General features: G+C 43.6%; 1 protein-coding gene across 2 annotated transcripts in view; it reads right to left on the reverse strand.

The window, feature by feature from the left end:
- Nucleotides 1–2,780: 2,780 nt before the first annotated feature.
- Nucleotides 2,781–22,304, reverse strand: part of RAB11FIP1 (RAB11 family interacting protein 1) — a 34,216-nt gene continuing 14,692 nt past the window's right edge. Inside the window, exons 2-6 of one of the 2 annotated variants that reach the window (XM_001519894.4) lie at nt 18,450–18,895; nt 15,959–16,757; nt 12,298–14,415; nt 11,341–11,449; nt 2,781–6,475 (exon numbers count right to left, since the gene is read on the reverse strand). In XM_001519894.4, coding sequence (XP_001519944.3) covers nt 6,257–6,475; nt 11,341–11,449; nt 12,298–14,415; nt 15,959–16,757; nt 18,450–18,895 — 3,691 coding nt within the window. In that variant the 3' untranslated portion in view covers nt 2,781–6,256. The remainder of the gene's footprint in view (nt 6,476–11,340; nt 11,450–12,297; nt 14,416–15,958; nt 16,758–18,449; nt 18,896–22,304) is intronic. The other variant, XM_029065417.2, reaches the window with a different exon arrangement.

Here is a 22,304-nt window from a genome sequence, read left to right on the forward strand (position 1 = left end):
TGCTGGGGAAGTCATCGGGGGTTAAGGGGAAAGGAAATGGTGGCACTGAGGCTCCGGAAGGAGTTGAAGGTCTTGAAGTCCACGAGGAACAAGGGATTTGGACGGAGGGACAGTAGCACTATTTTGCTAGTGAAAGGACAGTCAGAATTGGTAACGTGAGAGAGCAGATGAATAATGATGCCTATAAAGTGAGGGCTATTTTGCTTTCCAAATCTCTGAGATAAAGCTCAATTCTTTTTGAGTTAATTGGAGGCGGCACAAAAATAAATCCCAAGTATCGTCACAGTAACGCCAGTTGGGCTGTACAACAAGGAATGGATCAAAGCAGTCACTTTCATTTTCTCCTATAACAGTTTTCTGGTCCCTTTGGATCATTTGGCTAAAAAGACAGTAAAATCCTGTGGAAGGAATTGTTGGTCCTTCGGCCAGACAAAAATTTCCATTTCAAGATTAACATACCTTTCCCCCAGCTCACCCTGCCCAGCAGAGGCTCAGCTCAACAGCAGGGCTCAGTTTACAACGTCCCAAGTCTGCAGGGCCAGGTATGTTCAATTAGATATTCTTTGTTTTATTTTTTTCTCCCCAGAGCAGTCAGCAAGAAATAAATCAAAACAAGGAAACAGGTATCTTTATTTACTTTCAGGGAGCCATTGCAAGTCCGGCTAGCAGAATCCAGAGCAGCCAGGTAAGAGATTTTTAAGGGACCAAGCCTACTTTAATCTCTCAAGCTTGCTAAATTGGCCAATCTTTTAAAATTGGGGGTTCACACAGATGGAGTCAGGGCTTAAAACATCTGACCTCTGCATGGTTTCAGTTCACGTCTCCCCCCTCCTCAAGGACCTCCAGTGGTTGTCCATTTACCTCTGTATTAAACAGAAACTCCTTACCATTGACTTTAAAACACTCAATCACCTCATCCCCCTCTTATCTTACTAAGCAGCTCTCCTACAACAACTCAGGCCACATATTTTGCTCCTCCAATGCCGAGCTACTCACTGTACCTCAAACTCATAAATCTCGCTGCCGCCCCCTTGCCCATGTCCATCCTCTGGTGCGGAATTCCCTCTCGCTTCACATACAACTGATCGCTCTCCTCACATTAAAATCCCACCTCCCCCAAGACCAAGCCCTACTCCCCCTCCCTTCCTCATGACTTAATTTAATGTCTATTTTCCCCCGCTAGACTGTAAGCTCCTTGTCCACCAACTGTTTTATTGTACTCCCCCAAGTGCTCAGTACAGTGCTCAGCACACAGTAGTGCTCAATAAATGCCATTGATTGCTTGTTTCTGCATCACCACCAGTGAGGACTGCTTGGGGCTCAACTTGTTAGTGGAGGCAAGTGGGTCACTGGACCAAAGGGGCATAATAATAATAATAATGATAATAATAATAATAAATAATAATGTAATTGTGGTATTTAAGTCAAACTATGCGTCAAGCACTGCTGTAAGCACTGGAGTACGTATAAGTTCATCAGGTCCCACATGGGGTTCACACTGTACATAGGAGGGACAAAGCAACATGGCAAAATGGATAAAGCACAGACCTGAGAGTCAGAAGGTCATGGGTTTTAATCCTGCTTCTGCCACTTGTCTGCTGTGTGACCTTAGGCAAGTCACTTTACTTCTCTGGGTCTCAGTTACCTCATCTGTAAAATGGGGATTGAGTCTGTGAGCCTCATGTGGGACAGGGACTGCGTCCAACTTGATCTTCTTGTATCCACCCCAGCGCTTAGTACGGTGCCTGTCAAATAGTTACGCGCTTAACAAATACCATAATTATTATTATGGAACTGAGGCCAAGAAAAGTGAAGTAACTTGCCCAAGGTCACACAGCAGGCAACTGGTAGAGGTGGGATTAGAACCCAGGTCCTCTGACTCCAAGACTCTTGCTCTTTCCAGTAGGCCACAATGCTTCTCTGGGAAGCATCCGTCAATGGATGGAGGGAAAAAGGAAGGTGTTTTCTGGACCTGAGGAGGTGGATGGTCCCTGCTGGGACTGGAATATATTGACTGCACATTGCTTTGGTGAAGTGGGATCTCCGAGTGAGGTTGGACTGAGGATGAACTAGAAGGGCCCTGGGGCTTGAGGGCATGGCTTCATATGCTTGGCCGCTGGAAAGGCATACTGGTGAGCAAGGTGAGCAAGAGAAACCCCTCGTTTTTATCCGGATAGTTCCTGGATATTTAAATGTGTTGATTTGCAGTGTTTACTAGTGTAATCTTTGTGTTTTCAGTTATACCTGGATGGTAGGTGAATTTGTGTGGTCTGTGCAAAGTTGCATCTTCAAAAGGGGAAATAGGGGGAAGTTGGCATAACAGAGGAAGGAGGAGAGGGAGGCAAAACAACAACAAAGTGAGGTAAAGTCGGGGAGAGCGTGTGAGGAGAGAACAATGGGCAGAAAGAATGAGTAGACATATCGTGAAGGTGGGGATAAAGGTGTGGCTGTAGAATACCTTTTTATGACCCTGCTGTGGAGTTCTGGAAAGCTGAGCCCAGGGGACAGGGGCTTTAATCTCTCTCATCACCCCCTCCCATATTGAACTGACCATCCTCAGATCCCAGGAGTGAAATGCCAACAGTATGTCTGCAGAGGGCAGAATGATCCAGACACCAAAGGCGGCAATTTCATCTGGGAAACCCAAGTGAGGGGACTATATGGGGTGTTTGCCCAACTGTCCTACAGAAAACTTCCCCGGCTTTCATCCAGGCTCAGGCTAGAGCGGTCCTCTTCCGGGATGGATGGAGGGACGCATGGGCCAATCCACCGACACCAACTTTTAAGACGGTACCATTTTATTTAGTGTTCCAGGGAAAACTTAGGTTCACTTAAAAATAAAACAAAAAGAAATTCCAAGTTCCCAAAGTAAAGCAGGAAATATCAAACACTCCATAATCCTACCACAAAGCATAATGGGAGATCCTTCAATATTTTAAAAATACATAACAGTATCCAGAAGTAGCAACTCATAGAGCAGATGATGTGGAAGCACCGAGGAGTGGAGGTGGGATATTGTTCCCAGGAGATAGAGTAGGCTTCCAGCTCTGGTCAAGGAACTTCTAACCCCCTACAGCACCTGCTAGTTAATCAGAAGCTACAAGAATAGCAAGTTACATTTTTAAGCAAACTGGCTTCCAGGATGTGGATGAGAGGAGGCAGGGTCGCTTTCCTCCCTCACAGCCACTGTAGTGTCCTACAGTCCCCACAGCTGGGACTCAGGTGTGTGGATATGCTCCCATATGGGTACCCTCTTCCACAATCCCCCACCCAGCCATCACACACATACACACAAACACACACCCCTGCTTCAGTCCAGATGGGGCAAATTTCCTTCTTGTTTCTATAGTACTCAGAGAAAGTGACCATATCAACAGAGAAATGCAGAAAAAAATTTCCTGTTAAAAGTCCTAGGGACCAAGAGATGACCCGATATAAGGAATATCTTCAGCAAAGGTTTCACTGTCACATATTAACTGTGACTTCCAGCTGCAAGTCTGCCACGATGGCAAGACATATGACATTGGATTTAGCACTTCCTAAGGCACTGATTTTTTTCTTTATTTTGGTCAACTGAGGCACTGCAAAAATGTAATGGGTCTTGCTGTGGAATGAGGATAACTTGATTCAGTCCAGCGAGGCCTCTAAAAATCCACTGGAGTTGGGTCCCCATTATTATTTTGACTAGTTTAAGTCCCTGAGATACCCCCAGAGTTAGCTGTCATTTTCTTTTCTAAGTCACTAAATTGAGGTCATGGCTTGAATCACACTACAGCTTTTTCAGTGGAAATATGAAATCCCTCACTAGTAGCAGTATTGGACCACTGAATGTAATGTGGGATTACGGGAGATAGCTTAAAGACTTAAAGCCCTAAAACCACACTATAGTCCCAGGCAGAGCTCAGAGCAGAAATCAACCAATTCATCTCCAGGAAGCATTTGGGGACCCTAGGATCCCATTACCCAATTACTGAAGTTGCCCCACTAATGACTGCTATTATGTACCTGAGGTCTAGCAGGGAATATTGAATCCAGCTTCCTCTGCCTTGAATATTGCAAGACTCCAACAAACTCATCTCTTTCTGTTAAAAAAAAAAAAAAGGCCTGCCTTCCAAATTTTCCAGCACATTAGGGTCATCATAGTTAAAAGTTTATATAGGAGTAACAAATGTAACAAGAAGCAGATATATATATATATACACATATATATATACACACACACACCCCTATATATGTATATGAATACATATATAATCTTCTTGATAGAGAGGAAGATATATTTCCCAGGTTCCAATAAACATTTGGATTTTTTAAATGCGTAAATATATTTCACTACATAACATAACACAAATATAAGTTATCTGAGAAGAGGTCTCCAGTGTTAGAAGAAAGTATTAAATATCAACTTTAGCTATGGTTGTCCTGTTCTAAAAGGCTACTATGACGTATCAAGCTGTAGTTAAGCTGTAGTTATCACCCTTCAGATTAAACTGCACCAGAAATGATCTGCTTCCTATCAGGAGAAAAGATTTCACCCTCAATCATCATGCCAAATGGCAGACACTAGGGAAGTTTTCAACTGAAAAAAATAGAAGTTTTCATGCAAGAGGTTGGGCATTTAGTAACCGTGTCTGCCTTCCCGCTCCCAGTCTCAATCCTGCAATAAGCTTACATTCATCTTCTCAGCAGGAAGGTGATATGATTCTAGAACCTACATTATAGCTGGCCCAGGGATCACAATATAAAGTACCACAGGACTTAGCTTCCTGAAGCCTTTGAAATGATATTCAAGGGAGAAGGAGGATAAGTAACCCTAGGGAGTTTTACAAAATTCGATCAACCTCAGGGAAGGGTAACATCTTGCTTTTCACAATCCCATACCCAAAAGAAGGCCTAATCAAAAGCTAAAAGGAGCAGCATTAGATTGAAACAAGTCAACAGACTGTCTTACAGAAAAGTAGTGGAGAAATTTCAGCTTTTGACTGGCTTTTAGGAATGATGATGAAATATAGCCCTAACACTGACGACCTCCCTCTCATTTTCACTATCACCTGGAAATGGCAGGTTCACTGAAGGGGAAGTGTGGAAAGTGCACTTAATCTGAACAAGGCCTCCAGAAAGGTTCTAAACAAGCATTAAGTCTTACTCCCTCATCTGATTGTTTTCTAGGTTAATTCATAAGAAACGCTTAAAACATCAGATTCGGCAAGATTCCCACTCCCTGTGGTATAATGGACTGAATTAAGTGGCAGGTAGTGGATTGGTCTGATGAGGAAACTGGACAGCAGGCAGGGTTTCTGCAGGGTCGGTTACAGAGACCCACTTGAAAATGTTGGCTTTGACTGCCACAGGTCTCACTCTCCTCCTCCTCCTCCCTTCTTACCACATGTCATTCAATTTGGCAAGCAGCCGAATTCACTCTTGCAGCCAGGAGGATGCCTGCGGCTGAGTTAGCAGTAACTCCTACCGGGCTTCCCTTCCAAACGAGAGTTGAGTCAGGGTTGAAACCTGCTTTTCTCCTTCCTAAAACCGAGATGACTTACCTCCCTGCGGTAGAACTCTATAGACTGTTCCAAAATATTCAAGTAAGTTGTGGGGACAAAGGAGGGAGGGTGGAGAAATTTTGAGATAGAGGGTGCTATTCACGAAAGGCAACTCATCTAAATTACACTAAGGCACTTTCAGAAGGCATTCCTTAAACTAACCATACCATGGTTACCCAATGTCCAGAAAGAGTGTTCAGGTTTACATGGTATCAGCTTTATAATAGGGTATCTGTCACCAGAATGCAGTCCCTAAACTACTTAAAGTCAAAGAAGAGATGAATGAAAGATAGCATCAGGCGCCTGGCTCATCCCTTCTCCTTCTGAGGCTTGAAGAGGACAGCTGTGGGCTTCAAAAAAGAAACGACGCCCTGCAGTTAAAATGCATTAATGCCTCCCACGGCTATCTGAATCTCTGGTCTCTTGTTTAGATCTTGTAACCAGGCTCCTGGTAGGAATAAAATATTTACAACACGTTTAAAAGGCACAATACAAAGCTTCTACTCATCTCTGAGAATGGGTCCAGAGATTCAACTGCAATAATTGACCAGGCTTGAGATTAGTAAAATTGACTCGTCAGACAATTTGCAAGGGAGAGGGTAGTTCAAAAGCAGGTTCTAGTTGTTGTTCCTCTGATCCGCAGGATGTCCATTTCCCCAAGAGAACTTGTAAACGAAGATAGGAGGAAGCCGTCTGTCCTTCATTAGGATGTCTCACATCTTTCCTGCTTTCTTCCCTAACTGTGCTGGAGTGCACAGGATGTTGGGAGTTTCCTCCATGACTCTGACAAGCAGGTTATCAATGTAGTCTTCCAACTCCCGCACCTGAAATTCCTTCTTGTTGATGGTTTCCTTTTGTTTCAGAACCAACTGGATCAGCTCATCATGGGTTAACTGGGCATAGGCGAAGGCAGGGTCGGAGGGGTTGTATTTCTTTAGAATTGGGGAAAGAGTAATGATTAGTCCCAGATTAATTTGAGAAAAGTAAGTCACTAAAAGCAACCCAAGGGAAACGGTGAGCTAGTTTATAAAGGATCACGATGTTTCAATCCAGTCATGAGCTCTAGTTGAGAAAGCCACAAAATATGACCCTTGTGTTTAAAGTTTCTTCTAAGTGATACTGCAGGACTCAACTATAGCATGAATTCACATAAGAGACAGACACACCCACCCACAGGATGACCTCATTTTCCAGCATCTCTGTTTGGGCACTGCCACAGAGTGTTGATTACACTAACAGCCCATGAAAAAAGTTGGCAAGGCAAGACCTCTGGAGGGAATAAAATATTTACAACACACACGATGGCATGAAGGCAATTTAAGTAACTTGATAATCCTCACTTGAAGCCCCAAGAATCAAAATAAAAACACCACAACATTCCATGAGCACCCTCTAAGTCCTCTACTGTTTCCCTCCTCACCCCTTCTCTTTGTGAAAGGGCAGGATCTCCTGACCAGACAGCACCCCAAATTACTCCATTGGCATTGATATGGGAACTTGGAACTGAAATCTGCTAACCCCCATCCTTGGCTGTCCCCAAGGAGGAGAAAATAATTTAGGGCTAAGCTAACAAGAAGCTCCTTGAAGAACTTGCCCAAAAACTACAGCTCAAGTACTGGTGAGCCAATTTACAGTGAATCAAGGAGATGGGTCATTAAAAAAGCAGTTCCAGAGCATTCTCCAATTCTCACAAAGCTTTGGTCAGAAGATGTCCAAACTTGGCCTGCCTTGAAACCTCTATACACTAAGTTGTCAATCAATGGGTTGTATTTATTGAGTGCTTACTGTGTGTAGGGCACTGTACTAAGCACTTGGGAGAACACAATAATCTAACAGAACCCCAGAATGTGTGTTTTCCTTACGTGTTTAGGTAGTGCCCCGTCGGGAAATTAGGGAATGTTCTTCTCATAATACATGTCTGTCCAAACAGAACGTGAAACAGAGTGGGAAGAAAGGGTTTGTCCAGGTGTGAAGAACACAATGCAGGTTTTCCTTACCATGGATCTTCAAGAACGTGACTCCCACATAACAGAAATAACTAGTTTCATTAGCTCCCAAAATAGGAAAGCCTGGAGTTTAGCTTCAGAAACAACCAGCTCTGATCAAAACTGAAATTAGCATTCATTTCTCTTAGTGTATGGTTTCCCTCATCCAGAGAGGGAAACCACCCAGGCACTTAAGACAATCCAGCAAACCTCAGCAGAGACCAATCTGTTCTTTAAGCTGGCAATAGGGAAAAGGAAGAAGAAACTGCTGGGCTTCTAAACTGCACAGACATTTTAATACATAGTGGGAGATTTTACATCCCACGGTTTAATGAACTGGTTGAGAAACAACTTCCTTTAGAGAGGAATCCTCCTCCTCTTCTTCCCCTTTACCACTTCTATGTCCCGGTCAGGGCAAACAGGTAAAACTCAAATTTATAATGAAAACAAGATATTTTTTCCTAGGCCTCATCCTTCCAGTCAGAAGAGCCAAGAACAACAAAAAATAGTAATAATAGTACCTGTTAAACCCTCACTATGTTCCAAGCACTGTACTTACGCACTGGGGTAGAAATAAAATAATCAGGTTAGACACAGTCCTTGTCTCACATGGGCCTCACAGTCTAAGCAAGAGGAAAAACAGCCATAGTTATATTGCAAATACAGTCTTAATGTAAGGGAAAGTTTCAGTAGGCAGCAGAGGCTGTATTTTGAAGGGTAGGAGCCTGTTTTTCAGGTTTTCACTTGTTCTCCACGAGTACTGTTGGGGCCTCCGGGTGACCCCAAGGTAAGGATACTGATGTAAACAAGAAGGTTATTCCTTGAGACTTGAAACTTGAAAACTGGAGCAGTAGACGTCAGTCTCAGTTAACTATTACAGAAATAATCCACAGTAAACCAAGTAACAATGGAGGGAATCGTGAAGTATTAAATACCTCCCTGGTTTTGTGGAGGTGTGTTTTTTTAATATTCCATTTAATCCCACTAGTTTCTAAAACGGAACTTTTAAAACGGTTTGGTCTGTATATAGAAAATGCATCTCTGATGTAGGTTTTGAGCTCTATAATCAGCTGAGAAAGGCTGAGTCATTACCATATTAGTGATAGGAATGTGTCCATTGTACTGATCCTAATTAAGTACTGTTTCTGGGTTAGGAACATGAAAGGGTTTTAATAACTTTAGCTATGCAATATCTTTGCTAAACCTCCCCCTTACTCTGGCAACATTCCAAAGAGTAGTATTAGCATAAATATTGTTTTATCCTTTTAGTACAAAGCCCTCATTATAGAGCAGGTCCGCTCTCAGCAGAAGGGCTGAAGGAACAAGCTCCTAGAAAGAGTTTTTACATGAATTCTGAATATTCACCCTGTTCAATAATGAAGCTTAGGCAAGAAATAGAGAAACTAGCCACTCAGCTTTCACAAATCAGACTCTCTGTGTGTCTTCTTTTGACAGAAAAGAGGTTATCAACTGTTGACACCTCCAGGTACCCCGAGTCAGCTGGGAGAAAGTTGCCTGGGACTAAATGCCCTTTGAAGAGGACAAAATGAGCCAAGTGTCTTTCTGACAAAGGAGCCAAGTGCTCTTCTTGGGAGCAGAGCCCCACCTGTGCTCAAACAACTGTAGGTTGTAGTTTCTACCCCCAAATCATTTTTTATTCTCTTCCTCATCCTGATCCAAGCACTCATATTTCCTACTCTGACTACTGTATCAGCCCCCGCCATTGACTTCCCTGTCTATCCCCTGGCCGGTCCATATTTCACTCTGCAGCCTGAATCATTTTTCTGAAAAGCTGTTCAGTCCATGTCCCCACTCCTCAAGAACCTCCAGGGGTTACCCATCCACCTCTGCAAACAGAAACTCCTTACCATGGACTTTAAGGCACTCAGCTCTCCTGCTGCCTGACCTCGTTGACCTCCCACTACAACCCAATCCACACACTCCACTCTTCTAACGACAACCTACTCTATATACTTCAACCACACCTATCCCACCGCTGACCATCTGCCTTTGTCCTTTCGGGCCTGGAACTCTGTCTCCCTTCACATCCTACAGTCTAGCACTCTCCCCACCTTCACAACCCTCTTAAAAATCACATCACCTCCAAGAGGACTTCTCTAAACACTCATTTCCCCTACCAGCCCTCCCCTCTGCATCAACTATGCACTTGACTGTGTACCGATTAAACACTCTCACACTCATCCCAGCCCCACACCATTTATGTACACAGTCTTAGGCTCTATTATTTCCCCATCTGTCATTTATTTTAATGTCTGTCTTCCCCTGTAGGCTGTAAGTTCGTTATGGGCAAGGATAGCCCGTACCGATCCTATTATATTGTACTTTCCCAAGTGCTTAGTACAATGCTCTGCACACAGGATGACCTAGTGGATAGAGCACTGGCCTGGGATTCAGAAGGGCCTGGATTCTAATTCTGGCTCCACCACTTTTCTGCCATGTGATCTGGGGCAAGTCACTTCACTTCTCTGTGCCTCATTTATCCCATTTGTAAAATGAAGATTAAGATGGTGAGCCCACATGGGACAAGGAATGTGTCCAACATGATTAGTCTGTATGTACCCCAGCAATTATTACAGTGCCTGGAATATAGTAAGCCCCTACCAAATACCATAAGAAAAATACCATTGATTGATAAAAGCTATAACTTCTGTCTGCATAGTATGGGGTTTGGTGGCCTCCAAAAAACTACCCATCTAATTATGAGTAAAGTTAAGCAAACATTGAACAATACTACATACATATCATTCCTAACATACCTCAGTAGGGAGTGTAGAGAATGAAAGGAAGGAGGAAATCAAGGAGGGTAGAGAGGGGAAGGAAAGTCTTATTAAAAATGTAATGTGCTGATCAAATTTTTGCACTGTTTTGGAAGTCTGCCGTAAATTCACTTTGAGGGTGCTCAATATATACTCATTGCCAGACGACCTTAATTCTTCTGGGCAAAGTTAGCTTATTTTAACTCTGTCAAGATTAGAGAAGTGAAGGAAAACGATGGTCTGAAAGGTGCTAACTTGCTTTAGCCATATATTTACACATAAATGGCCAAAGCAAGTTAGCACTTTTCATATACATCTATATAAATGTATAAATAGATATAGATATGAAAAAATCTCTTCACCAATAACCTGCATGCCCTACGTTACAAGAGGCAAATTGACCTTTTAGTATAGTTTCTGGTCGTTATATTTTGGAGCAGGCTCTGAAGACCCAGCATTCCTCACCCATCAAAGTGCAACAGGTAGGGGTTAGAAAGATGCTTTGGGCCTCCTGGTTCAGAGAGACCCTCCCTTCTTCATATATTAGAGAGCCGGTGCAACATCCTCTTAAGATAGCCAACTCGAGTAACATTTTGACTTCCCGACACTGGAAAAATAGATCAAAGGGCCCATTTGTACTTCAGTAAAGGTAGGAAGGAACTTCCTTCTGGATTTTGGCCAGTTGGAGGGGAATTTTACAACACAGAACGCTAAAAGAATGACCGACTATTTTCAAACAAGGAACTAGGTTGTGTTTGGGGTTGTTTGTTGGAGGGATGTGCACTTCTTCCAAAGTCATCCACTTTTTTTTTTTTTTTAAATAAAAGGGAGGGCCAACACTAGGAGGCAAATTCATTTTTAGGTGTTTTCCATGTTGGCAATAATATGAACAGCTACAAACCACATAAAAATCCTGAAATTACAGGAAGTTAAGTTCCTCCAAGCTAGCTTAGAGAGTGAGTGCGCTAGCAATGGAAAGTATTTGATAGGCAAAAAGCTCACATATTTACACATCTAATTCTTACAGAAATATACCTTTATAATGGCCTCATTAATCAGGTTCTCACTGATGATCGTGGCAGTTCCCAAGCTGGTGCTGAGAGACTTAGATGCTGCTGTATTCATTGGCTTCACAGGATGAGGTCTGAAAGAGAAGAGGGGATGGGAAAGTGGGTCTGTTTAAGTCACTCAGTACCAGTTTGGCAAGGCAAATGTTCTCCATCACAAGGAAGGCTGACAGGCAAGTTCTAGAATTGAAGGCAGACAAGGTGAGCGGTCCTGCCTACGTCTCTCGGTTCACCGGGTTCCCCAAGTTTTAGTTAAAGCGAGAGAAGACAGGAGAAGTAATAGTACAGCCAAGCACCACAATATCCACTGCCCTGATGCTCTCTCCAAATACAGTGACTCTTCCTCCAGTAACACCACCAGAGGCCTGGAAAGGATAGTACCTCCTATTGCCCAACACCGTTTCTGGAGGCAATCATCCACCCACTGGACAAACCCTCTGCAACCTGATCCTCAAAGGCAGAGCAAAGACAACAAGAATAAACCTGGTTTGGTTTTAAGCCTGTGCTTAGGGCAGACAGAAGCTGCTGTATCTATGGCCGAAAAGATGTTCTGACCAAAAGTTCAATAATTAGATCTAAACCAGTTTCTGGTGGGGAGGAGGGTCGTTCTGATTTTGCTAGTAACTGCTTCTTACACTCCTGGGGGCCACGTGACTCGACAAACCTGTTCTACAACCGTTGTGCAGGCCAGACAGCCGACGGTGACTGTTCTCATACCTGCCTTTCAGTAGCTCAGCCAAGGTACGTGCGATAGCCGGTGCAACCTGTGGGTTTCTGATCGTTCGCCCTGCCAGGAAAACCTAGGCATGACATCAAAACACCTGTGCACGTAGGAAGAACGGGAGTCAACTCTGGCTACAAGTGGAAAACCAGGCAGGGGGAAAAAAATGTATGCCACATTTAGACAATCTTCCCATTCTCTCACCTTTGCTTGGCAGACACAGTTCCACCACTCAGCTGAGTTGGGACTGGCTGTGTCTCCGAGGGGGAAACCCACGCCCGAAGCAGCTGCTTCCTCTTGCCAGAATTTTCAACTTTATCAGCCGAGCCCTCTGCTGTTGCTTTTTTTGGAGATTCTGCTTTACCAGTGTCACAAGTGTCAGAGTGTGGAGAGTTGGAGAAGGAGTGTGCTGGAGAAAAAGGCTCAGAAAGAGAGGGATTTGAAACAGAGGAAGCCTGAGGGGTTTTAGAGAAAGAGAGTGGCTTCCCACTTTCCTTAAAGGGGTCATCCTCCTCCAACTCCTGCTCCTCAACGCTACCAGGGCTCGACACCTGTATATCTAATCCCAAAACACTCTGAAGACGTGTTTCGGGCATTCCTAAATCTGAAATCTCCTTTGAAGTGGACCTGCTGGATGTAGCATTTTCTTCAGGTATCTTTGTTTTGACGTCCTTCACTTCCTTCTGGACTGATGTAGCCTGCCTAGCCTCACTTCTCCAATTCTCTGTCAGGCTCTGATTTCCCTCCTTAGTGCAGGCCAACGACAGACTCGAAAAAGGTGTCCCAGTGTCATCAGGATTTGTATTATTTACAGCCATTTTGTCCTCTTCATACTGTTCTACTCTCTCATCATCCGACGTTGCTTCTGGAATAGAAGGGAGGGTTAAAGTGAGATCTCCGGTAACTGGAGATCTAAGGTCCGAAGCAGATTTAAGATCCTTCAGGGGGTCAGATAATAAACCTTCGTGATCGTTGGCTTTACTTTGAAAATGCTCGCTGTTGAGATCATATTCCTCAATTGTGAATAACGGAGGGGCTTTTCGTGAGCTGACTTCACCGAACGAGCCTCCTGAGAGACTCTCGCCACCAAGTGTGGACACCACCGTCTGGTCTGCCATGATGACAGGTGAAGAGCGGGAAGAAGAAAGGCGGCTGCCAGCTAGAGACGCCAGCCCATCATGATTTAGTTCGAAAACACTTCTTGGCTTTGGCGGCAGAGAATGAGGGTCCGCTTCAATCCCAGTTTTATCCATAGTGTCCTCTGTGTCGGATACCTGGAGTCTTGAAATGGGTGCAGGTGGCTTTAAGTCAGAGAAAATATCACTGGCCATTTTTTCCTTAAACTTTAGCTCTGAAAGCTGATTTTCAACCTTTTCTTTAGTGGAATCTTCCACATCCTCTTCCAGGAGGCAATGTTCATAAAAGGACAAACACTTCTTGCTTTTATTTTGACCCTCAGCACAAATGAGACCAGCCACATTGCCTTTTTGCACCACCGCATCAAATGGGGAAGACGAGTCGCCCTTTTTGAATGACAGCTCACTTTTTTCATGAACAGACACTTCTCCATCTTCATTTGCTTGGCTTTCTGGAGAAGAAGGTTGCTTCCTGGAGTTCTGAGGCAATGCCTCAGAGTCAGGAGTAAATTCTTTATTTGATTTTATCCAAAGTTTAGCATTTGGGCTCCTGCTACTCTGTGTGATAATCTCATTATACTCACTTGCATTTTCCCTGGAAGAAAGGGAACCACCAAATCCTTGCCTGTAGTGGCTCTGGGAAGGCTTGGTGTCCTTTTCTTTTTGTTGGACTTTCTCAAGCTGCTCAGGATTTGTACCTTTCAGCTCCTCCATGAGGGACTGTGCTGATTTTCTGCCACTCAAGCCTGTGCTCTTCCTTGGGATGGGGACTACTGTTTCTACTTTATCGGTTTCATTAGCTCCCTCTACAGAGGTGGTTGCACCTGGATACAAAGGAACTGGAGGTTGTTCAGAAAGCCCTCCGAAAGAGGTGGAATCTTTGGTTGCACTCTCATTTTGTGACTTGACTGTAAGGAGGAAAGAAGGCCCTGCAGAATCAACCTGGTTCGGAATTAAGGGAGGCCAACTTTCAATAGGAGTAGAAGTGGAAAGGGGAGCTGTGGGGGGTGACAGAAAGGAAGAGCCAGGAAGGCTTTCAAGAGATTGTGTTTCTGAATCTTGTCTTGTTTTGGAAGGGGGAGGTTTATGGCCCGAAACGGAAGTTTGCCCAGAAAAAGAAAGAGAAGAATCACAAAGGGAAGAAAGAAGTGTGGCTTTGGGTGGAGCCTCTGGAGACACTCCCAGTCTGTAAAAGGACAAAATAAAATCTGCAGGTCAGTTGCAGATGCAATATGAGATGAGCTCCCACACAAACACTCACTCTCAATCTCTCTCTCTCTCTCTCCCTCTCCCATGCAGTGATGAAGATCTCACACATTTGGCAATCAAGCAAAGTTGTAAGGATGAAAACAGAACAATTAGAGAAGCAGCAGAAACTTACAACACAAAAGAAACACTTTGTAAATAAAGCATCTGTACCACACTGAAAGGCTCGTTTCAACAGGGCCAGAGAGATTCAGGTCAAGAAACATCCTGCAATTTCTTTTGTGGATAATTTACCTGGAGTATTTGATTAATAGAATAGTAAAAAAAAAAGGATTTAAAATCTTCAAAGCATTGCCAGGGCAGAGATTCCGAGACTCTAGACAGGGGTCTTGGAAAGGAACATGTTTTCTGTATGTGTAAGACAAAGGTAGGCAGAATCTCCAAAAAAAGTATCACATACCCCAAGTCACAGAACTACAGTTAGTGTGAATGTGAGTCATGCTGAAAAGTAGAAATGCACTGAAGTTAGTTGGTCTTCTTACAACCAGATGCAAAGTCAAACATGCAGGGAACCACCACAATGCATGTCCAGGAATGACCCGCAGCTCCTCATACCATGTCAAACTTGCACCCCATTGCAAGGAAGAAATATGGCATTAGTCTTCATGAAAAGGGAGAATTAAAGCATCCACTAAGAACCCAATTCACACAGGGCTGGGCGCAGTACAGCACCAACACATATTATTCTGCAGAAGTAAAAAAAATGCATTCATATTCTCACATTTTCCGTTTGAAGACACGAAACCACATTGAGAACACCCAGTATTTCTCCACAATTAGCAATTCAGACAGTTGGCATTGACTAATGACATCATCTGCTTATTAAAACCCCTTGCTGGGCCAGTGGTGTTGAAAACATCAGAAAATTAGCATTGAGAGGAGGCAAAGAAAGCCTCTGAAAAGAGTGGAGCACTTGGAAAGTTATTAGATGGATCAGAGGATGAGGATTTAGAGAGGAGCCACTCCTCTCACCATCTCTTCCCATCTCCCTCTTCTGCCCTTGACAGCTCCCCTTAGGATTCTGAGGGGTTTTATTATGAGTACATTCAGAATGGGTTCAGCACTGTGGTTTGACCTTCTCACAAGTGGTCAAACTTACAACCCACATTGTGACTGCTTCCTTAAAGAAGCCGGCAAAACTGTGGTTGGTGGAACCCCTTTATGTGATCAGCATCTATGCATTTTGTGCTATGTGCAGCCGAGATTGGGGATCCTGGAAGGGGGGCAAGCAATTAAAATAAAAGGTGGGCTAATAAAAAAAAATATATATAATAGCCCTGCAGATCATTACAAACATTCCTTCAAACTTTTGTGAAATGACCACCGAGGAGCCAGGAGCGGCCCCTCCTCTCCCCTCCGCCGACAGAAATGGCAGGAGGGGCACTGGAAAAAAAATGATCCCAGAAGGTGCCATTCCCTGCAAGCTTTTAAAAAGGCAGTTGACCCGAGGAGCCAAGACTAACCTGGGTTTGACAGCTTTGGTTTGGGGCACTCTTGCTGAGGCTGAAGTCGGTTTGGTTTCAGGTTTGGGTTCTGGTTCCGGCTCAGTTTCGGGTTCCGGGATCAGCACCTCCTCAAAGGGGTTTAAAGCTTTACCCTGTCCAGGCACAGCAGCATATGGGTCTTTCCCAGGATCTACCAAAGGGCCTCTCACAAGCTCAGCCAGTTTTTCCTCCCCTTTGACTTCTATGGGGTTCACTTCTTTCTCCTTCACTGTGATGTTGGCAGGGTTCTCTGCTTCACTGCTCTTTGCCACCTCTTTTTTTCCTGTGACAAGAGACAGCAAAGAGGACTTCTTGCTCTCCTGCTTCTTATTCTCTTTCAATTCTTTTGCTGCCTCCACATTTCCAGGCAAAATGCTCTCCCTTAAGTCCCCACTAGCCAGAGGTTTATAAGATGGCAGAGTCAAGGATTTAAGCGAGTCTTTGGAGGGAGACCCAGACAGCCTTCTGTCAGGAGACATTCTTCCTGGGTCCCCAAGTTCCTTTGATGATCTGGAAGACAGGTTTTCAGTAGAGGAGAACAAATGCTTCTTCCGAAAACCTTGGGGAGATGGGGAGGAAGAAGGAGTGTTGTCTCTTGGAAGAGTTTCACTTTTGGGTTCTGGTTGCTCCATGTAAACGTGATTCCCATTGATGCACACATTAGATCGGGAGAGGTGATCGTTCTTGGATCTAAGGCCACTGAAAAGGGAGAGTCCTTCTTTCTTGGGAATGTTTAACTGTTTGGTATCTGCACTTGCTGTTCTCTTGTGAGCCATGCCTGTGGAAAAAAAACACGAGTCTTAATAAGCAGAGTTCCCAATCTCAATTTAAAAAGGAGAGGAGAGATGTTAAACTAATGAGAACCCAACACAGAGGATATTAGAGTCTCTAATTAAAAACCCATGCATATCTTTTACAGAGTCCTGCTATGGAGAGCAGAGGAAATGGTCGGATGGATGGAACGGGTTCAAAAGACCCAAATTCTAGATCTGAAAGGACAGATTTGAATAAACCAAATATTTTATTCTCCCAAAGAATAAAAATGCAACTTCATGCAACCAAATAAGCCTGTGGCATAAATAAGAAATAATACCTAAACGGAGTTCTTGCCTATTTCTGCAGACACATGAGATGCCATAGGGCTTTACCTTCTGAAACAAAATGGTGCTGTAATCTTATACAAAACGTCTGGAGCTCATCCTATACTCTTCCAGGCCTCAAGAAGATGAGCTTCAGCATCCCTCTGTGACAATGTCCTAGATGTTCCAAAGCAAGCTTAGGGACTGCCACTTTTGATCTGACATAATAGGCATGGATGTGCTCCTAAGCGTGTTTGAATGATGCAAGCTCAAGAGTATTTTTGTTGCCAAAGAGGGTGAAGACATGAGATGTGTGCACATCTCATACGAATGCATACACACAAATACACATTCATTCATTCATTCAATAGTATTTATTGGGCACTTACTATGTGCAGAACACTGTATTAAGCGCTTGGAATGTACAATTCAGCAACAGATAGAGACAATCCCTGCCCAATGACGGGCTCACAGTCTAATCTGGGAAACAGATGGTCAAAAACAACATAATCATAAATAGAATCAAGGGGATGTACACCTCATTAACAAAATAGGGTAATAAAAAAATATATACAAATGAGCACAGTGCTGAGAGGAAGGGGAAGGGGAATGGGGAGGGGCAGAGGGAAAGGGGGCTTAGCTGAGGGGACATGAAGGAGGGAGGGGGGGAGCAGAGGGCAGAGGGGGAGCAGAGAGGGAGCAGAGGGAAAAGGGGTAGCTGAGTCTGGGAAGGCCTCTTGGAGGAGGTGAGCTCTCATTCACAACACACACATCCACTACCACAGGCTTGTATCAGAAGAAAGGGTGGGAGTGTGCCCAAACTCCCTTCTCATGACTTGGATGGTTTCAGATCAAAAGCAAACAAACAAAAAAAAGGTTTAGAGGCCCTGTTGTAAAGGATAGTATGTACTCAGAAAACCAAACACAAAGAGGACTCCCTAAGCACTAATCCTTTTATTATTGTTGAAGTTTACCAAAAACCTGCAGGGTTCACCTACTTCTTTCCCCCTTCCACATTTCATTCTGAAGCACACAGAGCTATGTATCACCATTTTGTCTTCGACTTATCTATATTAAAGAGTGAAGTGTAGCAAGGGGAGGGAGGAGAAGAGAAGCAGCGTGGTGCAGTGGAAAGAGCACGGCCTTTGGAGTCAGGGCTCATGAGTTCGAATCCCAGCTCTGCCACTTGTCAGCTGTGTGACTGTGGGCAAGTCACTTGCCTTCTCTGTGCCTCAGTTCCCTCATCTGTAAAATGGGGATTAAGACTGTGAGCCCCATGTGGGACAACCTGATTCCCCTGTGTCTACCCCAGCGCTTAGAACAGTGCTCTGCACATAGTAAGCGCTTAACAAATACCAACATTATTATTATTAAGAGAAGAAGAAACTCACTTTCAGAGGTTGAGGAGGATTCATCCTCAAAATCATCATCTTCCCACCGGGAACGGAAGTCTTCCGGCCGAAGTGTCACTTTCTCTGGTTTAGAAGTGGGCAGGACAGACATGGACTGGGAAAGGGACGTTTTCTGCAAACCAGCCTTGGAAAATAAGGTCTTGATCTTTGATTTCTTCTTCTTGTCTTTCGTAGGTGATTCCTCATCACTGTCCAACGGGGAGTGAGTCATACTGGGGATGATGGCAGAAGCGGTGTCGGAAAGTCCATCTTGCCTCTTTCCCTTGATTTTGTCCTTCAGTTTCCCAAATGGACTCCGGGGCTTGTCTTTCACAGACAGGTCAAACATGCTAGCGGTCATATTGTTCCTCATGAACTGGATGTCAACCTCAATTTCCCCTCGCTCTTTTTCCTTCTTTCCTGGCTTGGACTTTAAGGAATACCATCTTCAAAACCGGAAAAAAAAGAAAAGAAAAAAGAAGGGAGTTGATCCATAAACCCAAGTGGTCAGATAACTGAAAACAAATGAATTACTTCATTCCTTGCCTTAGATGGTCTCTCCTCTCTTTGTCACTCAACTCTCTGACAAATGAATTCTCACCTCCCCATTGCCCCATTGTTCTATCTTGGGAAAAAAAAATATTTCATGGAGCTAGCTCAAAGTCAAAGTTTAATGCAATGCCAACCATATTGCTGCCATTCAGTAAATATTTACTCCTAAAAAAAAAGCAAGTCTAGTTTTTTTTTTCTCCATAATCTGTGATATTCCTATAGTGAAGGGCACAAAATACAAGATGATAAGGAAATAAGTGATGACTTGTACGCAAACTACAGAGGAAAATGCAAAGGACAGAGAAAAGAACAGTCCTTGGCAGATAAGTTATTGGAAATGTTGTAATGAAGAAAAGGGAGTAACTTGGGAAGGGAATGACAGGAGGTCTTCATTTCTGGTTTAATGCTGCTGCTCAGCTTAAACAGTAGGAAATATAGCTGTAGTGCAAGCATCACTTGAAAAATGAATGTCAAATGTTTTGCATGGCCTAGTGGACAGAGCATGGACCTGGGATTCAGAAGGATTTGGGTTCTAATACCAACTCTGCCACTTGTCTGTTATGTGATCTTGGGCAAGTCACTTCACTTCTCTGGGCTCCAGTTACCTCATCTGTAAAACGGGGATGGAGACTGTGAGCCCATGTGGGACAGGGACTATGCCCAACCTAATTAGCTTGTACCTACCCAGAGTTTAGAACAGTGCTTGACATGTAGTAAGCGCTTAAATACCAACACCATTATTATTATTAGGTTATGGAAATATCTGAACATATACTGAACAATGCCATGCAATAATTGTGGAATTTGTACTAAGCACTGTGGTAGACATGATGATTATCAGGTCTCATGCGAGGCTCACATTTTAAGTAGAAGGGAGAACAACGTACTGAATCCCCATTCCACAGATGATGAAACTGAGGCACAGAGAAGTTAAATGACTTGCCCAAGGTCACAAAGCAGGCAAGTGGTAGAGGCGGGATTAGAAACCACGGCCCTCTGACTCCCAGGCCTGTGCTCTTTCCACTACACCATACTGCTTCTCGTGTGGAAATATCAACCTAGCTGCAGTAAAAACTAAAAACTATACCCAGAAGTCTGAAGGGAAAAAAAGAGATCTGCTTGACAATGCCTACTGCAGGAAATTTCCATCTCTGGTGGACTATAGTTAGAGTCATCACTAAAACCATGACATCCGGTACTCTCAATCAGGACTCACTTTAGTAACCTACTGAAGACGATAGCCAGGGACTCAAGGAAACTGGCTTCACCAAAATATGAGGTGTGACTTCCTCTGTGCTTTCAGCAGTCAGTACCAAGACTGCTTGCAGTGCACACCTCAGCCCATCCTACACTGATGATAATGAGGATGATGACAATGACCCAAAAGAAGTTTAAATGCTAAGTACTCGGCTTGCTCTGAGGTATCTCCTAGTTCTCTTTTTCAGAGGTCATTTTGGCATTACGTGAGTACTTGGAGATGAAGACGCATTCTCAAAATAGAATTCCTTCAGAGCAAATTCTTTCAAAGCTACTAATCATAAAAGGAATTTCATCTTAAGGGAGTTAGTTTTAAGCAACCATAAGGGCAAGAGAAAATGGATTCAGAGCTCCGAAAAGCAGGCACAAGTCAAAAGCAGATACTCTTGTTGAGTTAATGAAATTATTCCAAGGCTTTGTTGAAAATTGTGTGGGCTAGAAGTTTGTAAACTTAAAGAATGCATAGATTCTATTTTCCAGCCAAACCATATGGAGTTTAAGAATGAGGCCAGCAAGGCAGAGGGAAAGAGCTGGAGTTACTCTAGACATTTAAAATACCCATAGCAGCAATTCATACTGTCCTCCCTGAATCCTCCTGCACCTATCATGAATTGCTTGCCTATTTATCATTCAAAGGTTGAAAAGATTACACAGTATTTGTATTTTCTCCCCTAAGGATAATGTGACGACACCTCCTTGATATCCTAGAGTTTCTCTTCAATTCCCCAAAAACGGCAACTAAGGAGAACATCTGAGACAGCACCCACACAAGTAGTACTTCACCTTTAACTGAAGAAATTTGCTCAAGACAGTTTGTGATTTGGGAGGGTGCTTATTTACTCCAAAGTGTGCCTTTGAGCTGCTCAGCTTCCAAACGGGTCTTATTCTCCAGATACAATGCCAGCCATTCCACAAAGCACTCTCTACTACATTGACTCTGTTAAAATATTTCCGAAGTAAAGCCGTTTCAGGCGTTCAAAGAATGTCACTCAACAGCTATTGGGGATAGGCCCTCAGTTCAGGGAGGAATGATGCCAATAACATGTTTACTCTTAGAGTAGCTATGCAATCATCATACAACCAACCCGGGAGTCTTCCCCAGGGACCAATTACTCAATATGACGAGGTCAGCACCCTATCACAACTACCAGTGGCCGGATTGGGTTTGTTTTGGAAACTGCAACACAACTTGGACATGACTGAAATACCCACCACTTGTTAATGAAGCATATTTTCATATGCACCTGGGCAAGCCGAAAACCGAATGTAAGATGGGAAAGTGCACCAAAGATTTCAGGTTAAAAAAGTGGATTCACTCACAGAGACATAACTACCTGTGCAAGATTTCAGTCCTTTTAAAGTAGTTCTGTCCCATTTGGTAGTTACTGCAAGCCAGCAAGTAATTAGGAAAGGGCAGGAAGGGGTGCATAATTATTGCTTTGAGTCCTGCTATTATTCTTATCGCTAAGCTTCATTTTGTATATAGCTCTGGGGTTTTATTAAACACTCACATACAACCACTAACCTCAATCCACAAAGGCGCTACTTACAAAGGCACGAGCCATAAACAACATGCTGGAAAGTTTAGCAAGTTGACTGAAAAATACCTTAACCTGAAAAATCCAAAGTACAGATTTTATATTTGTCATTGACTAAATAGATTTTAAGTTGTTCTGCAGAGTGATCTTATAGATTCACCCCAACAGTACTGAACAACAAACATGGGTTCTAATCCCAGCTCCGCCACTTGTCTGCTGTGTGACCTTGGGACAAGTCATTTTTCTCTGGACTATCTGTAAAACGGGGATTGAGACTATGAGTCCCATGTGGGAGAGGGATATGTCCAACCCAGCACTTAGGACAGTGCTTGGCACATTGTAAGAGCTTAACAAATACCATCATCATTATTATTATCATTGGAAGAATGTGAAGATAGGGGGTGGGTGTGTACTAAGGTTAGACTGACCTTTGGGGTTCACTTCAGAAGCTCTCATTATCTCAGAAATCGGGGTTGGGATCATTTTCTTGGTCGAAAGGACAAAGCAC

This window comes from Ornithorhynchus anatinus, chromosome 5, assembly GCF_004115215.2.
Source record: "Ornithorhynchus anatinus isolate Pmale09 chromosome 5, mOrnAna1.pri.v4, whole genome shotgun sequence".
Lineage (NCBI taxonomy): Eukaryota > Metazoa > Chordata > Mammalia > Monotremata > Ornithorhynchidae > Ornithorhynchus > Ornithorhynchus anatinus.